Source organism: Macaca nemestrina, chromosome 2 (genome assembly GCF_043159975.1).
Source record: "Macaca nemestrina isolate mMacNem1 chromosome 2, mMacNem.hap1, whole genome shotgun sequence".
In the NCBI taxonomy this organism is placed as follows: domain Eukaryota; kingdom Metazoa; phylum Chordata; class Mammalia; order Primates; family Cercopithecidae; genus Macaca; species Macaca nemestrina.
This window is the reverse complement of record NC_092126.1, coordinates 157,617,664-157,635,220: the sequence shown is the minus strand read 5'-3', so window position 1 is coordinate 157,635,220 and position 17,557 is coordinate 157,617,664. Positions and strand designations below refer to the sequence as shown.

The following is a 17,557-nucleotide window of genomic DNA, read 5'->3' as shown; positions in this document are numbered from 1 at the left end:
TAGATCTGTTAGGCTAAGACTAAAAGTTCCAAATCAGGTCACGTTTTCTAGGTGGTTTTCTTTCTAACCTTGTAAGCTACCAAGAGCAAAAACAAAGGCCAGAACACACAAACTGACTAGAGAACTTGCCTTTATTATGAAATACACCTTTGGACTTGTGGGGTTTTTTTTTCCCCAAAGCTTGTGCATCACTGTCTGGGATAACTGCATAAAATGGTAGGACGATTCCTGGCAAGAGGCAGTGTGTTCTAGGTAAGAGCAGAGCTGCAATCCACTGCCTCATTGTGTCCCTGCTCTGTCCACACGGCAACTCATGCAAAGGTAGGGTGATCATATGGGTGAAATGGGTGGATTGGTGTCAAGCACGTGGACCAGCAACTGGCACATAGAAAACACTCTGTAGGGTTCATGGGGAGATTCACGACAGTTCATAAACGGATCTGTTGAGAACAATGAATGGGCAGGAGCCTGGGTACCTTTGTTCTCTTTGGGTCACTTATGTTCTAGCTTCCTAAAAGCCTCATTAGAACACCTTGTGTTTAGATAAACCATTTCAAAAACACTTGCTTTTCTACTTGAGTCACCAGTTCATGAAGTGCTTCTTGTGGTCTGCTGAAACCTAAATCGGAGGCACAGCTTTTTGTTCTGCTTTGATGGTTTGTAGGGAGATAAGGCTGCAGAGCTAGGCTGGGGCCGGGTCATTGAGGTCTTTGAATGTCTGTGTAAAGAGCCTCTCTCCTAAGGGTAAAGGGACTACTTGTCTTTCAGCATATTTGACACTAGCAGCTGTAACAAACACACACGTGCACACATGCACACACACACACTACACGTGCACATATGTGCACATGCACAAATCACTTATGTGGCTTAACACAATACCACGTTCTTCCTCCCTTGTGCAACGCCCACTGTGGATACTGCAAGTTGGGACACTATTCTACCAGCAAAGATTCAGGGATCCCTGCTCCTTCCATCTTGCTAGCTCCCCCTCACTCCCACCCCTAGCTCCAGTGGAGTTCCTGTTGTGGATGTGGTCTTCCCACCCACTACACCGGCCTTAGGCAGAGCCTGGCACAGCTGGGATCCTCACTGGGACTACATTGCTGGGCTGCAGACTGCTCCAGAGTCCCTCCAGAAACCCGTAAATGTCCCCAAAAAGATGAGTCCCTGACTGTGCTCTCAGCTCCAAGTAGCCTTTGTCAATCTCTCAATCCCCATAGATACTGGGAAAATCTAGGAATATGTTCAGAACTCAAAGAGGGGTCTCCTGCTGCTGCTTTTTGTGGGGAGGCAGGATCCCTGAGCCGGGGGACCAGACACCCAGGTGCCCCTGGCTGCAAGCAGCTGGTGGATCTGGACACCCAAAACTTGCCCTGGTCTGCATGGCCTCATCCTCTTGCTTGTCCCACTATGATGGGTCTAGCTCGCTCGGTAGAGCAGTGGCTTTCCAACCCTAGCCAGCACTGGGGTATCGCGTGGACTTGTCAGGACACAGATTGCTGGGCTCCACCCCGAGTTTCTGATTCTGGGGTGAGGACTGAAAACTTGCTTTTCTAACGAGTTTTTTGATGCCCCTCGAGAAAGTGCGATCCCTCCCCAGGAAAGAACCAGGGCTATTTTTGTTCCAAAAGCATCCATTCTGGGCGCCCTCTTCAGCACTTGGCACGTGGTGAATAAATCAATCAGGATGAAAGAAAGGAGCCGGCCCAAGTGCAGAGTGATGAATGAACCTCAGAGGAAGAAACCCGCGTTCACCAGGCCCCGGGCTTGGGCCAGGCGCTGTCCTGGCGGCGTCAGGGTGGACATCGTCCCGGGAGCTCGGACCCGGCAGCTGTGCCCCGCGCCCTGCCTGTCCAGCGGCCCGCAGGCCCAGCCCTCACGCGCCCAGCCTCCGCGGCCTTTGTGGCGTCACAACCAGCCTGAAGAATGGTTGCCTTGGAGACGTAAACCCAAGAGCCCTGCTCCTGGAGCTGAGAACTGCAGCGCGGAGGCTTCGGAGTGAGCCCGGGCAGTTGGGGCCGGTGGGTGCGCGCGGGGCCGGGGTAGGCAGGGCGCGCGGGGTCCGTGAGGGCGCGTGGGGCGGCGGCAGAGGTGCGAAACCAGGGCCCGAGGGGCGCGCGTGGCCGGGAGCGGACCTCTCACGCGCCCCTTGCAAGGCGCCTTGCAAGGCTCCCAGCCCTCTGCTCGCATGACACTTGCTTGAAACACAACCATTACCATCCACCCCATCTGTCCTACCACCCACCCCATCTGTCCTACCATCCCTGTGCACCTTGCTGTGTGGCCCGGGGCCTGGCAGAGCGCAGGTGTTAGGAGGAGACCCTGCGAACCCCAGGCTCACCCAAAAGGGGGATGTAGCAGGAATGCGGCGGGAATGGCACAAGCCTAGAGCCCTGGGCCCCTTCCAGAGGCAGCCCCTCCTGACTGTGACTTTGGACACCTCGCTGAATCTCTGCTTCCTCCCCTGCAAAAATGAAAATTCATTCAACGGATGAAGTTAAGGCGTGCCAAGGGTATGTCAGGAGCTTGGATGAGCAGAAAAGACCCCCTGTTCTCATGGAGCTCACATTTTAGGGGGAAAGAGACAATGAACAGATTTTTCAAGTGATAATCAGATAGTGGGAATTGCACAGAAGAAAATAAAGGCCACACCGGGGTGGGGAGGAAGAAACCACTTTGGATGGGATGGTGAGAGGTCTCTCTAAAGAGGTGACATTTGAGCTCGGAATTGAAGAGAGGGGAACCCACCACCCCCATCTGGGTATGGGAGAATATTTTTTTGGCTGAGGAGGCCGAAAATGCAAATCCTCGAGGCCAAGACTGATGTGTTCTAAGCACAGAAAAAGTAGGCAGCTAGAGCCAGGTCCAGGAGAGAAAAGTGGACCCTCGGGTGGGAGAGGCAGGGAGCAGGCAGGTGTCCCCATACGGCGAGCCCTCAACAAATGCCGGTGGCTGTCAGCCACCCAGGGGAAGGGAGCTCTGGGCTTAGGGACCACCAGACTTAAGCACTGTGTCACTCCCCAGGTGAGGATCTCCTTTAGAAGAGGAGAAGCCTTGCATCAACCTCTTGGGCCTTAGCCAAGATGTCTGAGACACTGTCCAATATAGTCTCCAAGAACATGACCAATGACAGTAAGTACTGGGCCAGGGTGGGCACTCTCAGAGGTCAGGGGCAGCCTCGGAACCTTTCCAGCTCCCTCACAGGTTAAGGTGGCTGTAAACCAAGCACTAGGCAGGAGTCATAGATCTGCCCATTTCCCTTGAGACAATGCATGTCGGTTCCCTGCAGCTGCTGTAACAAAGCACCACCACAAACTGGGGGGCTGAAGCCACAGACATTTGTTTTCTCAAGCTCTGGGGGCTGGATGTCTGAGATCAAGTGCCCACAAGGCCAGGTCCCTGTGAGGGCTCTGACCGAGAACCCATTCCAGGCCTCTCTCCCGGCTTCCGCTGCTTTGCAGGCAATCCTTGGTGCTCTTTGGCTTGTAGAAGCATCACTCCCATCTCAGCCTTCCTGCCCAGGTGGTATTCTGCCTGTGCGTGTCTGTGTCCAAATTTCCCCGTTTTACAGGGACCCCATCACGTTGGATTGGAGGCCCACCCTGCTCCAGAATGGCCTCAGCTTAGTGAATTACAGCTGCAAAGACCTTATTTCCAAACAAGGTCACATTCTGAGACAGTGGGGGTTGGGACTTCAACATATGAATTGGGATGACACAATTCAACCCACAACAGACCATGAGGAAGGTGTCACCGTGAAGGTGAGCTTCTCTCAGCACCCCTCTGACCACAAATGCCAGGCTGGGCTCCAAGGCGGTGGTCAGCTGGCACTATTCCCTGGATGGAACTTGCCTGCCCTGGGGAATTGCATGCATTTGCCAGGATCTCACACAGGGTGGCGCTGAGGGAGGCTGCCCAGGCCCACCTGGGGCCCTTCAGCTTTTCTGTTGGAATTTAATTTGGTTTTGACCAGGCAGAGTATTTCGTGGTTCGAAATTCAAAAGTGTGTAAAAGCCCCTCATTGTGAAAAGCCCCTCCCACCCTGTCAAAGGCACCCAGTGCCCTCTCCTTAGAGGTAGCCAGTGTCACCTGTCTCTTCTAGGCTACCAGCTCAGTGCACGTACAGGAAATGTGTGTAGATGGGGTTTGTTCTTTTCTTACCCAGAGACCACACAATGAAAACCCTGTCTGCACCTTAATTTTTAAAATTAACCCATACATTGTGGAGACTGTTCCTTATCAATACATCAAGAATTCCCTTATACTTTTTGTGCTTTTGAGCAGAATAGTAATCTTTCAGTATGGCTCTATCATAATTTATTAACCAATTCCCTGTTCATATGGGTGATTAGCTTGTTTCAGAAAGTGTGCTGCTATAAACAGTGACCTCCACCATTACACTTATGCATGCACATGCTCTCTTTCTCTTTTTTTGCTCCAGAGTAAATTTTAAAATGAAAAAAGGCTGGAATAGGGTTTTAAAAAAAATGGCTTTAAAATGTTTATAGATAACAAATTAACTCTCAGTATGCCCATAAAACAATGCAGATAATTATGCTACCACAAGACAGTTGAAAGACATGTAAACTATATTAATTTGTTTATTGGTATGAGGGGGAGTGCCTACCTGGGGTACCCTGTGACCCTGTGGCATTGGTAGTCCCTCGAGATTGATTGGGGGCCTGTGCATTTGTGAGAAAACCATGCCAGACAGGCAGAGCCAGGATTGGCACCCAGGGCCGGGGGTCTCAGATTTGGGTGGGTCAGGGAGTTTGGCATGGGCAGTGCAGGGGACCTGGCCAGGGGGTCCAGTCTGGAAGACTGCTGAGCTCTGTGTCCTGGGGTCAGCTGCAGGAGCTGGGACAAATGTAGGGCAGAATGACACTGAGCCACCTGGGGTGAGAGGTTTGGGGATGCTGAGCCAAGTACAGATAGGACCCCAGCCTTAGCCAGAGGGCCCAGGGCAGGGGCCTGGAGGGCAAGTGGGGAAAGGGCATTAGGTGGCCAGCCAGGCCCAAAGGCCCTGAGGTGGGAGAGGGCGTGGCGTGTTCAAGGGAGAGACAGGAGGCCAACATGGGCCAACTGGGTAGGGCCTGTGGCCCAGGAGGACTATTGGCCTCTGCCCAGATGACGGGAAGGATTTAAGAGGGAGACTGTTCAGTGTCTAGCTTTACGACTTTTGTGATAAAAGCCAGCAGAGGGGCTGGTTTGGCCACAGCCTCTCTTGAGACCTTGAGCAAGGCCTCGCCCCTGAAGCAGAGGATGGAGGGCACCTGATGGAAACCCTGGCCAGGCTGAAGAGTCAGGGAAAGCCAGAGTGGACCACAGGCCTCCCCGCCGGTGGGGGGGAGTGGTGGGGGCTGCAGGAGTGCCCAGAGCTCTGGCCCTGTACCCTCAGCTCCCAGCCCAGTGAGGGGCCAGTTCCAGGAGAGGGGCCTGCAGCTGGTCCCTCTGGGCCAGAACCCTGCCTGTGCCTCACTGTGGGGAGTTTGTTCCTTGAGCAGCCAAATATATTTCCCAAGACACCAGGCTCCAGGTACAAGACTCCAGGAGGAGCGGGTTGGGAGAGGCTTGGCCCTGCTGAAGGAGCCGTGCTCACACGCATCAGATCAGGATGCCCTGCAGGCTCCTGCTGCTGCTTCTCAAGTCCACGTCCCCCACAATGGGAGCATTCAGGAAGGGCATGGGATCTAGAGAGGTTGTTAAACCCAGATGGCCAGGCCGTCCCCCTGCCAGTTCTGGCTATGAGGGATGCGAAGGGCTGGAGGCAGGAGTTTAATGTGGCAGTGTGGAGAAACATGGTCTTCAGTAATCTAACCTTCATCTTGGGACATCTGAAGCCTGGCCTGGTGGCCTGGTGGGCAGAGTGGGCCGTCCACACATGCAGCCCGCATCAGGCCACGCAGGGACCCACAGTCATTTCACTAATATTTATGGAGCACCTACCATGTGTCAGGCACTGTGCTGGGCTGGGGCACAGAGGACCATGAGACGGGGGCGCCTGCTCTCTGAGCATTTAGGAGAGTGCAGCAAACAGCTCTCACCTTCACTGGCTCCATCCATTCCTGCAGCCCTGGCCAGGCCAGGCCTGCTTCACTCCCACTCAGTATCTTAGCGCTGCTGTGTCCTCCACAGGGAATGCTCTTCCGGATTTTCCTGGGACTGCCTCCCTCATGCCCCACAGGAGCTCACTTAGATGTCAGCTCCACAGGGGGGCCTCCCCTAAACAAGGTAAAACGCAGTGCCCCACCTACCCTACGTCCCTCATTGCTGTTCCCTGTTTCATTTTCTCAGTGACACGTTCTACCCTCTGGCCTCTTGACCCTTCCTCACTTATGTTGCTTACTGTCTCGCTCCCATCCAGCAGCGGCATTTGTGCCCCCAGAGCCTGGCACATCACAGGCCTCAGTCAAAACCTGTTAGCCTACAAGCTCTCCCTCTAAGATCAGTAGCAAAACAGTGAAGCCCACGTTCACCACTACTGTTCAACATTGCACTGGAAGATCTAGCCAGGGTCATTAGGCAAGAAAAAGAAAAAAAGAAGTAAAACATCCAGATTGAAAAGGAGGTAGTAAAACTATTCACAGATGACACAATCCTATATATAGAAAATCTCAAAGAATCCACAAGAAAGTTACTAGAGTAAATGAATGAACTCAGCAAAGTTGCAGGTTACAAGACCAACACAGAAAAACCAGTTTGTCTCTGTTCACCAGCAATGAACAGCCCATAAAGGAAATGGAGCAAGCAACTCATTGACAACAGGGGTGACGTCATGGCGTCGTGGCAGAGTAGGAAGCTCCAGAAATCCCTCCCCTGAAACAATTGTGCTGGTGTGAATTATCAGAAGCAACTATTCTGAAACTCTGGAGTTTAGTGAAATGCTTGCAGCTTGCAGGGAAGATCTTGATGAGGAGGCTGGGACATTTTAATGAATTTTTAGCATTTTCTGGAGCGGCTGTACCAGCCTCCAGCCTGCAGCAGGCAGCAGGGAGAAGGTGGCCTGCATTCTTGGTACAGCTTGCTGGTGCCAGGGTGGGAAATAAGGATCTTGTCCTCCAAAAATCAGGCTGTGTGCTTGATTGCTGACCATGGCTTGCTTCTGAGGGGCCCACTCAGTGGCTGACCATTGTTCCAACTCCACAGGCTAAAGCAACCTCCTGGCCCTGTTGGTCAAGGGCTGTCCTTCCCCACCCCCTCCACCCTCGAGAGAGCTAGACTTTTATCTGAGATTAGCTCACATTTAGAAATCTTTGACAAATGATTAATATCAAGAATATAGAAAGAAATCCTAACACTCAACAACAACAACAAAAAGCAAACAACCCAATTCAAAACTGGGCAAAGGACTTGAATGATAATTCTCAAAAGATGATATGTAAATGACCTACAAGCAGGAGAAAAGATACTCAACATCATCAGTCATTAAGGGAATGCGAATCAAAACCAAAATGAGACCTAACCTCACACCCATTAGGATGGCTAGTATCAAAAAATAAAAACAAAAATAACAGGTGTTGGCGAGGATGTGGAGAAAATGAAACCCTTTTACATGTTGGTGAAAGTGTAAAATGATTCAGCCACTGAGAAAAATAGGCAGTTCCTCAAAAATGTAAACATTATTAACATGTGATCCAGCAATTCTACTGCTAGATATGTACCTAAAAGAACGGAAAGCAGGAATTCAGCTATTAGCACACGCATGTTCACAGCAGCATTTTTCACAAGAGCCAAGTGGTGGAAGCTGCCTGAGTATCCATTGGTGGAGGAACAGATACAGAAAATGTGGTCCATCCGTGCAGAGGAGCGCTATTCAGCCTCAAAAGGGAAGGGAATTCTGATACATGCTACAACACAAATGAGCCTGGGAAACCTTATACTGGGTAAAATTAGCCAGACACGAAAAGACAAATACTGTATGATTCCGCTCATATAAGTGAGTGGAGCAGTTAGAGTCATAGAGACAGAAGGTGGAATGGAGGCCACCAGGGCTGGGGAGGGGAGGATGGGGAGTTGTTTAATGCACACAGAGTTTCAGTTTGGGGTGATGAAAAGTTTTTGAAATAGGTATTGGTTGTGGTTGTACAACATTGTGAATGTAATTAATTCTATTGAGTTGTACACCTAAAACCAATTAAAATAGCAAATTTTATATTATATATATGTTACCATACTAAAAAGGTTTTAATGTCATAAAATGGCAAATCATACATATATATTATATATATAGTATGTATGTTACTGCAATCAAAAAATATGTTCTTAAAATGTATTAAATAAGTGAAGTAAACACCTAAATAGGATGGTTCCCAGCAGTGCTGAAATAGGAGGCTGATTCAGTGATTGTGGTGGGGAGCATTTAGACAGGGGGATCAGGAAGGCTTCCTGGAGGAGGTGACATTTCAGCAGAGATGGGGAATGATGGAGAGAGTGTCCCGGGAGAGGGAGCAGCAGGTGGGAGGAGGAGGGGATGGAGGGAGGTGTGGCTGTGCCCAGCTGCAGGGGAGGACACTGACCTGTGAATGGGGATGAGATGTGGCCCAATTCTGTGGAGAGCATCCCTGCCAAACCCTGGTCCTTCTGTGGCTCCCAATGGCCTCATCCCTGTGCTCCCCAGTGTCACACCCCACCAGCCATGCTGGCCCCAGTGGCTCCTCTTCAGGTCTGCCTGCAGCCTTTGCCTCCATGACCCCACGATGTCACCACACTCCCCTTGGGGCTCTGCTCTGATGGTGCGTCCTCCGTGGGCTACCTGGTTGCCACAGCCACTGGAATATCTCTCACTTCTCTTTATTTTGTTTGCTTGTTGCCTGTCCAGAAGGTGGACTCCAGGAAGGCAGGCATGGCACCTCCTTCAGGGCGGCATCCCCAGCCACACCTGACCCTGAGAAAGTGCCCACAGCTGTGGCTGGGCGGATGCTGAGTGAGCACGCATCACCCTGTGTCCCAGCCCAGAGACGGCCAGAGTTCTTCCATCACTGTGCCCAAGCGCTGCTCTGCAGCCCCTGGTGGGCACTCCGAGGAGACCTGGCCACTGTCTGGCACCATCACTAACCCAGTCCTGAGAGTGGTGAGGGATGGGACAGACATGGCTCCTGCTGGTTTAAAACACAGGTTTTATTATTGCTCAGTGTGGTGAGGCCAAAAGAGCAGGAGATGACTGCCACTGGATAAATGGCTGCTTACTCATAGATCCCTAGGACAGAGAGGGTGCACCACGCAGGGCTGTGTGGGGGAAGCTGCAGGGTCAGGCAGGAAGCTGAGGGAGAGGGGGATGTGGTCAGGAGCCTCCACTATGGAATCACAGGAAGGAAGCAGGTGAGGGAGCAGGTATAGGACTGATTTGCAAGAATAGTTTTGGGGTTCTAGGGCACAGGGCTGCCCCTGGTTGTCTGGTGCTGGCTCTGGGGGGAGAGGGCAGGGATCAGTGGTCTTGAGAGTGAAAGACTGATAGAGGCTTTGGCTGGGAATGTGGGCTCTGGATTGGGTGGTTTGCATTTGAAAGGTGTGCTCTGGGCAAGTCATTTTCTATCTCCAGGGATTGGCTAATCCTAGGGCGAGGGGAGGGAAGGGAAGGTCCTCTAAGCTCAGGAAGGCCCCAGAGGTCAAAGCATCTAACTGAGAAGGTAAAAGGCATGGTTAATATGCCTGCCCTCCAGGAGTTTACTGCCTAGGGGGTCGGGGGTGGGGGGTGCAGTCCAGACTTGCTGTGGGAGTCCAGGTAAGGGCAATCACAGAGAACCAGCAAATAGGGTGCAGGTGGCAGGGGTGGCTGGGTCCAGTGCTCCTCAGGAAAGAGTCTGTGGGATCTGGAGACTGACTGAGATAAGGTATGGAATGAGGGAGAAGAGGGCGTTGGGGATGCCTTGTCTCCTCAGTGACACCTGTGCATCACAGTGCTGTTTGCTGAGATGGCCAAGGCCAGGGGTGGAGCAGGTTCCGCAGGAGGGGGAAGGCCAGGAGCTCAGTTGGCGATGTGTGGGTGTCAGTGTCCGGTGGGAAACTCCCAGCCGAGACTCTGAAGAGGCTACTGTGGATGGAGGCCCAGAGGTCAGGAGAGTGGGTGGAAACATGAGGGCATCAGCAAATCCGCTGGGGCCGGAACTGAAGCCATGGGCACTGGTGAGGCGTCTAGGAGGAAAGGAGAGAGAATGGCCCAGGACACAGCCCAAAAGACTCTGATGGATAGACGATACAGGGACCTTCCGATGTTCAGAACTCATGTCACATGAATGGAGTGCCCAGTCAAGTGTATTTTATCTTTTTTTTTTTCTTCTGAGACAGGGTCTCACTCTGTCACCCAGGCAGGAGTGCAGTGGTGCAATCTCGGCTCACTGCAATCTCCACCTCACCGGTTCAAGTGATCTTCCTGCCTCAGCCTCCAGTGTAGCTGGGATTACAGGTGCACCATCATGCCTGGCTAATTATTGTATTTTTAGTACAGATGGGGTTTTGCTGTATTGGCCAGGCTGTTGTTGGACTCCTGGCCTCAAGTAATCTGCCTGCCTCGGCCTCCCAAGGTGCTGGGATTACAGGCGTGAACCACCGCACCTGGCCTATTTTATCCTTTTTTATGAGAAAGTTTCACAACCAGTTCATTCTTTTCCTATTTCTCCTGAATTATTATAAAAGTAGACTTATACCTTAATAGAGACTTTTTAAGTTAAAAAATTAAATCATGTTAAAATACTAGAAGAAAACACAATAATTTTCTAAAAAATATTTAAACTTCAGTGGCAGAATGCCTTTCTAAACAAGACACTAAACCCCAAAGCATTTCTTTAAGTGAAAGTTTAATTTTCATACAAGGAAAATGAATGATAAAGTCAAATTGCCTGAAGGAGAATTATTTTCAGCATATCTGACAAATGAGCCAGTGTCCATCAATATAATAGATGAAGGTTTTCAAGAATCATCTAGAAACTAGAACACTTCAGTAGAGAAATGGGCAAAGGATACTCACAGAATGAGGCAAGAAGATGGATAATTAACATCCGAAAAGACACACAGTTTCTTCCGAATTAAGAAAGGCAAATGAAAGCTGAGATGCCCTTTGTGACCTGTTAGAGTGACAGTTTCCGGTGTAGGGAAAGCAGTCCCACTAAAGTTGGTGATGGGAAAGTATCAAGCTAAAATAACCAAAAGAGTCAGAATCAGGTTTAGAGTTTCTCCAAGCACAAAGTTGAGGACAGGTCACCAGTAATCAGAGATCCAGAGAATGAAAGCCCATGTTCCAAAGTATAGAAGTTTAAGATTGTTTATCTAGACAAAGCTTTGGGAAGTTTAGCAGAATTTCAGCATCCTTCTATGGAAGGCTGCATGCACATTACAAGGATCTGACTTGCTAAGGGATCCTTTTCTCTCTGGACAGGTATATTTATCATTCCACACTGCAGATGCAACTGTCATGGGGTCCTGGGTGCCATCTGCTCTGAATTAGGTATGGGACAATAAAGAGGCAGTTAATCTGTAACAAAGTCTAGTGATTGGAAGCGGGAGTTCTGGTGTCCGGTCTCCCGGTCATTCACAGAGCAGGAACAATGAGGTTTTGTTTCTGAGATGGTCTCGCTCTGTCGCCCAGGCTGGAGTGCAGTGGTGCAATCTCGACTCACTGCAACCTCCGGAGGAGGGTTACTCCCTAAGAAGCAGAACTGCAAACAGGTTATGTACGTCAGGTGCCAGGGCTTAACTTCCTCCTTGGCCTAATAAATTTAGAGCATTCTGAAATTTTATTTTATAAGAGTAACCATTACAAAAATTCGGAAATTGCAAAAGATGTTAGAAAAAAAAACCCCAGGGTCCTCCGAGGGACTTGGCTAAGTATGGATGAGACTTGTGTGTGAACAGATGAATTTTCTTTTTTTCTTTTTTTTTTTGGGGGGGGACAGAGTCTCTCACTGTCACCCAGGCTGGAGTGCAGTGGCGCGATCTCGACTCACTGCAACCTCCACCTCCCGGGTTCAAGTGATTCTCCTGCCTCAGCTTCCCGAGTATTTGGGATTATAGGCATGCACCACCATGCCTGGCTTATTTTTGTATTTTTAGTAGAGACGGGGTTTCACCATGTTGGTCAGGCTGGTCTCAAATTCCTGACCTTGTGATCCACCCGCCTTGGCCTCCCAAAGTGCTGGGGTTACAGGCATGAGCCACCATGCCCAGCTTTTTTTTTTTTTTTTTTTGAAACAGAGTCTTGCTGTGTCACCCAGGCTGGAGTGCAGTGGCACGATCTCGGCTCACTGCAACCTCCACCTCCTGGGTTCAAGCAATTCTCCTGCCTCAGCCCAAGTAGCTGGAACTACAGGCGCACACCACCATGCCCGGCTAATTTTTGTATTTTTAATAGAGACATGGTTTCACTATATTGGCCAGGATGGTCTCAATCTCCTGACCTTATGATCCACCCACCTCAGCCTTCCCACTGGGATTACAGGCATGAGCCACTGCACCCAGCCACAGATGATCTTTCTTTCAAGTCTTAAAATTGTGATAAAATACACATAACATTGACCATCTTAACTATATTTAAATGTATGGTTCAGTGGCATTGAGCACATTCACATTGCTGTGCGACCATCACCACCCTCCATCTCAGAACTCTTCTCATGGCCAGACTGAACCTCCATCCCCACTGAACACTAGCTCCCCATTCCCCCTCCCCTAGCCCTGGTGACCACTGTTCTACTTAGTCTCTGAATGCTCTAGGGACCTCCTGTGAGTGGCAGCATACAGCATTTGTCCTTTGGGGCTGGCTTGTTTCACTAAGTGTAATGTCCATAAGGTTCATTTCCGTTTTTGTGTGTAAGCAGGTGAGTTTTTTAGTGAAAAAGCAAGGGCATATAAGTGTATGTTCTTTTGTCAAAGAAACAGGTAAAAAAACAGTGCATAAAATACTTCTAGTCAGATCTGCAAAAATCTTGGCCGGGCACAGTGGCTCACACCTATAATCCCAGAACTTTGGGAGGCCAAGGCAGGTGGATCACCTGAGGTCAGGAGTTTGAGACCAACCTGGCCAACATAGTGAAACCCCGTATCTACAAAAAATACAAAAATAAGCTGGGCGTGGTGGTGCACACCTGTAGTCCCAGCTACTTGGGAGGCTGAGGCAGAAGAATCGCTTGAACCTGGGAGGTGGAGGTTGCAGTGAGCTGAGATCGTGCTACTGCACTCCAGTCTGGACAACAGAGCAAGGCGCCATCTCAAAAATAAAATAAAATAAAATAAAATAAAATAAAATAAAATAAAATAAAATATATAGGTATCAAAAGCTTCAGGTGAGGCTATTTCATCATATCAATACATCAAACCTGTGTTGTTTGAAATATGTGCTATATATGTGCATTGCTCTTTCATTCTTTCTTGTTTTAGAGACAGGGTCTCACCCTGTCACCTAGGCTGGAGTGCAGTGGCATGATCATGGTTCACTGCAGCCTCAACCTCCTGGGCTCAAGGGATCCTCCCCCTCAGCCTCCCTAGTAACTGGGACCTCATCTAGATCTGTTGCTTTTTCATTTCTAATAGCCTTTTGGTTTGTGTGGTTTGGGTTTTGGTCTATTTAAATAACAGTGGTATCTTCTGATGTATATGATATGGTTAATTAAATTCTACCTGGAAATCTAACCACATGCCTACTAAGAGAGTTAGAGGACAATCATGGTTCAGCAGCCGAGCCCCTGAGTTCTCCCCAGCCTCACGCCTCCCAACCGCCTCTGCCTCCCCGACTATACATTATGGATTCTGCGTGGCCCTGAAGCCCTCTGAGTTTCAGCCTAGGCCTGGCCTTCCCACCTGTCCCACAAGACTCCCGCCATCTTCCTCACTCTTCCCTCACCCCATGACCATCTGCTCAGGGCCTGGGCCTTGGTATCAGAGCCCCACCTCAAGAGAAACCCTGTCTTCCTGCTCACTGTTTCACTCGGGGACCACACAGCCCCTCCCCCATCCCACCCCAGGAGGACTGGCACCCTGAGCAGCCCACCAGAGACCATGTTCTGGCAGTCCCTGTCCCTCAGGCAATGACCAGGATCTCCAAGCTACAGAGGATTCCTGGGTGGTAATGGAGGAGGTGTCAGGCCACATGCCTCCTTCCCTATGGGTATTGGTTGAAGAGAACTGCAAGGCATTGGGGACCCAGCAGTAACACCTGAGTAGTCACCTGAAGAAGCAGGGTGCTGGGGAGCCCACCCCGGACGGGGAGGAGACTTGCTGGCCTTGGGGAGAAAATCGGCTGTAGCTTCCAGGCAGCACAACTCCAGTTTCCTAGCTTGGTCAGAAGGGCCACTCCTCACAGTGGGATAGGGGTGGGAGCTCCCTGAGGAGGTGGGGTCTTAGGGTCCTCCATCCAAGTCCTGCAGGAAGCCCCTGGGAGGCAAGGCACTGGCCAAGCCAGGGTCAGAGGCTTGGGGTCATTGTCCTCCCTGGGTCCCAGTATGTCCATCTGTAAAACAGCCTTGCACTGCTACTCTTAAGGCACACACTGAAGGATGGGAAAGGGGAGGCACAAAACATCTGTGCACCAGGCACAGGTGCTAGGGAATTCCCAGGCTATTTTCTTGCACAATTCTCACAACTTCCCAGCAAAGTCAGTGTGATCATCTGGGACCTAAAGCCCTCAGTCTCACAGGGGAGGGAGCTGACGCTGAACCCTTGTGTGTCTGAGACATTCCCCACCTCAGGCTGTGTTCACAGTTCTCATGGGCCAGGGGAGTCACTGCTGCGGCCCTCACTTTTGTGTCTCCTCAGAGAACAGCCTGGAATCCATGAACATCAGCTCTTCCTCAAGCGCTGAAGAGAACCCAAAGAAACAGGCAAAAAAACCCAAAGGTAACCTTCAAGCTGGGAGGCTAAAGTCCAAGTTGGCAGGAGGCAACTCCTCTCCCTCTGCCCCCAGACCCCCTCAGACCAGGTCTTGAGAGCTAAGGGCAGAAGGAAATGCTTCTCTTTCCATTAGGAATTGGATTACAGAGACTTGAAATAACAGGCACGTAAACAAAGTAAGACTTATTGCTCCCTCTATTAATGAGAAATGTGGGAGGGAGTGCAGGCTTTCCTGAGGCTCCATAAACAGCCGTTCCATAAAACCTTTCAGGTGACCAAGTCCCCAAGTCTCTCTGCTCCACCAGAAAGGAATTAGGGCTTTCAACCACAAGATTGTCTCATGCTCACAAAATGGCTGCTGCAGCTCCAGCCTCAGCACATCTGATTCCAGGCAGAGAAAGGAACAAAGGGAAGGGCAAAACTACCCTCCAGCCAACTTAGCCTTCTAGGGGAAAGGATTCTTCCCCAAAGTCCCAAGCAGCAATGTCTTCCCACATTCCAGCAGCTAAATTTGCCATGTGGCCATCAGGATCTACAAGGAGGGCACACTGCTGCCACCGTTAGGAGGAAGGAGGGCAGGCAGCTAGCTAGCTGCATGTACCTCACCCTGGTAGCCCTGCACAGGGCATCGCCACCTCCTGCACTGTGGCTCCGACCTCCCTTGCCTGGACTCCCTGCTGTCTCCCACTCTGCCCCTGGGCTAACAGACCAGTCTGGTCCTTCCGCTGAGGTCTGCAGATGTGAGCGTTTCTCCCAGCCTGTGCTCCATGGCCCAGGCTCCCACCCCTCTCCCCACCACATTTCCTCTCTTTTATTATTATGGAATTATAAAATGAAAATTCAAACATGTCCAGATGTAGAGATTGGAGCCAGCGAGCCTCACAGGCCCACCACCAGGTTCTGCCACTGACTCAAATGTGCCCATTTGCTTCCTCTGTCCTTTCCCTCTTTTTCTTTGCCAGGATATTTTAAAGTAAAATCCAGACATGTCATTTCATCCACCTCAGTGTGCACTTCTCAACAATAGGGGTGTTCCGCACAAACCCAAGCACCATCACCACACCTGACAAAGTGAACCAGCCCAACCCACGGTCAGACTGACCCAGTTATCTCAGAAACATCTTCTGTAGAAGATTCATTCTAATCAGGATTCAAAGGAGACCTGAGCTCCTTCAGTCTCTGTGAATCTAGCAGCCCATTCCCTGGCCCATCCCATCACTCTCGGGCCTTTGACTTGTTGAGCAGTGGTGTCGCCTCTCCTGCAGCAGGGCCCAGTGTCCCCATTCTGCATTTGTGTGTCTGCTTCCTGATGCTGGCACTGGGACTGCTTCTCTGTGCCCATCCTTCCTGCCCTTGGACATTAGCCCCAGGTGCTTGACTAGATCCTGGCTCCCCTTGGTCACCGGGCTCTTCTCATGGGCAGAGGGAGCACCTGCATCTGCTGTGGATGCAGAGGCACGGGAGGGAGAGAGCCCTGGGGGTGAGCACCTGACCCTCCGCACAAACTATCACGGCAGCCATTCACCCAGTCACCCATCTATCCCTTTGGTTTTTTTTTTGAGACACGGTCTCACTGTCACCCAGGCTGTGGTGCAGTGGTTCGATCACAGCTCACTGCAGCCTCAACCTCCTGGGTTCAAGCGATCCTCCTGCTTCAGCCTGCCGGGTAGCTGGGACAACAGGTGCGCACCACCACACCTGGCTCATTTATGTATTTTTTGTAGACAGGGTTTCACCATATTGCTTTGGCTGGTCTCAAACTCCTGGGCTCAATTAGTGCTTTGGCCTCGGCCTCCCAAAGTGCTAGGATTATAGGCATGAGCTACAGCACCTGGCCCAGTTTGTGAGTTTTGACAAATGTGTACAATGTGTTTCCTCCACCCTATGAAGATCTAGACCATTTCCATCTCCCCAGAAATTATCCTTCCCGGAGAGACAGCCACTCTTCAGCTATCCCCACCAAACCACTGGCTCTCCTCTCCAGCCTCCTGTAAATGGAATCACACACTCTCTAGCCTTTCAGTTTCAGCTTTCGCTCAATATCCGGTCTGTGAGAGGCATCCACATTGCTGCACCTAGCCAGAGTCCCTTCTGTGCATATGCCAAGCATTTATTCTTTCTATTGCTGGTGAACATTTGGGTTGTTTCCAGTTTTTACAAATAATGCTGCTATGAAGTCTTGTACATGTCACTTTGGGGACATAAGCACTTGCATCTCCTGGGTACACATCCAAGAGTGGAATTGCTGGTTGTGTGTTTAACTTTAGTGGATAAATGAAGTTTTCCAGAGGGACTGTACCAATTCCCAGTCCCACCAACAGGCATACGACTTCCAGTTGCTCTGTGTCCTCTCCAACTTGGGACACTGTTGATCCTTTTAATATGACTTTGTCCTCTGGGTATATGTTAGTATCTCATATTTCCTGGTAACCCGGGAGGGCCATTCCCTTTTCACATGGTTCTGGGTCATTTGATGATTCTGTGTTGGGACGTACCTGTTTCCATCTTCTGCCCACTTGTCTGTTGCACTGCCTGTTTATTTTAATGACTTATCGGAGCTCTTTACTGGGTAGAAGTCACTTGCTAGTTCTAAGGATGACAGATATATTCTCCCACTCCTGGAACTGCCTTTTACTCTCTGTGCAGTGCTAAAAGGCACCAATAAAAAGTTCCTGGCTGGGCACAGTGGCTCACCCCTGTAATCCCAGAACTTTGGGAGGCTGAAGCAGGTGGATTACCT

At 50.5% G+C, this 17,557-nt stretch overlaps 1 protein-coding gene across 6 annotated transcripts in view; it reads left to right on the top strand.

Annotated features, from left to right (window-relative positions):
• The first annotated feature begins 1,626 nt into the window (after window positions 1–1,626).
• Window positions 1,627–17,557, top strand: part of LOC105470233 (cilia and flagella associated protein 100) — a 41,534-nt gene continuing 25,603 nt past the window's right edge. For 2 of the 6 annotated variants that reach the window (XM_011722023.3, XM_071092318.1), the window contains exons 1-3: window positions 2,052–2,516; window positions 3,028–3,135; window positions 14,743–14,823. In XM_011722023.3, the coding sequence (XP_011720325.2) occupies window positions 3,087–3,135; window positions 14,743–14,823 (130 nt within the window). In that variant the 5' untranslated portion in view covers window positions 2,052–2,516; window positions 3,028–3,086. The other 4 variants (XM_011722019.3, XM_071092319.1, XM_011722020.3 and 1 more) reach the window with 4 other exon arrangements.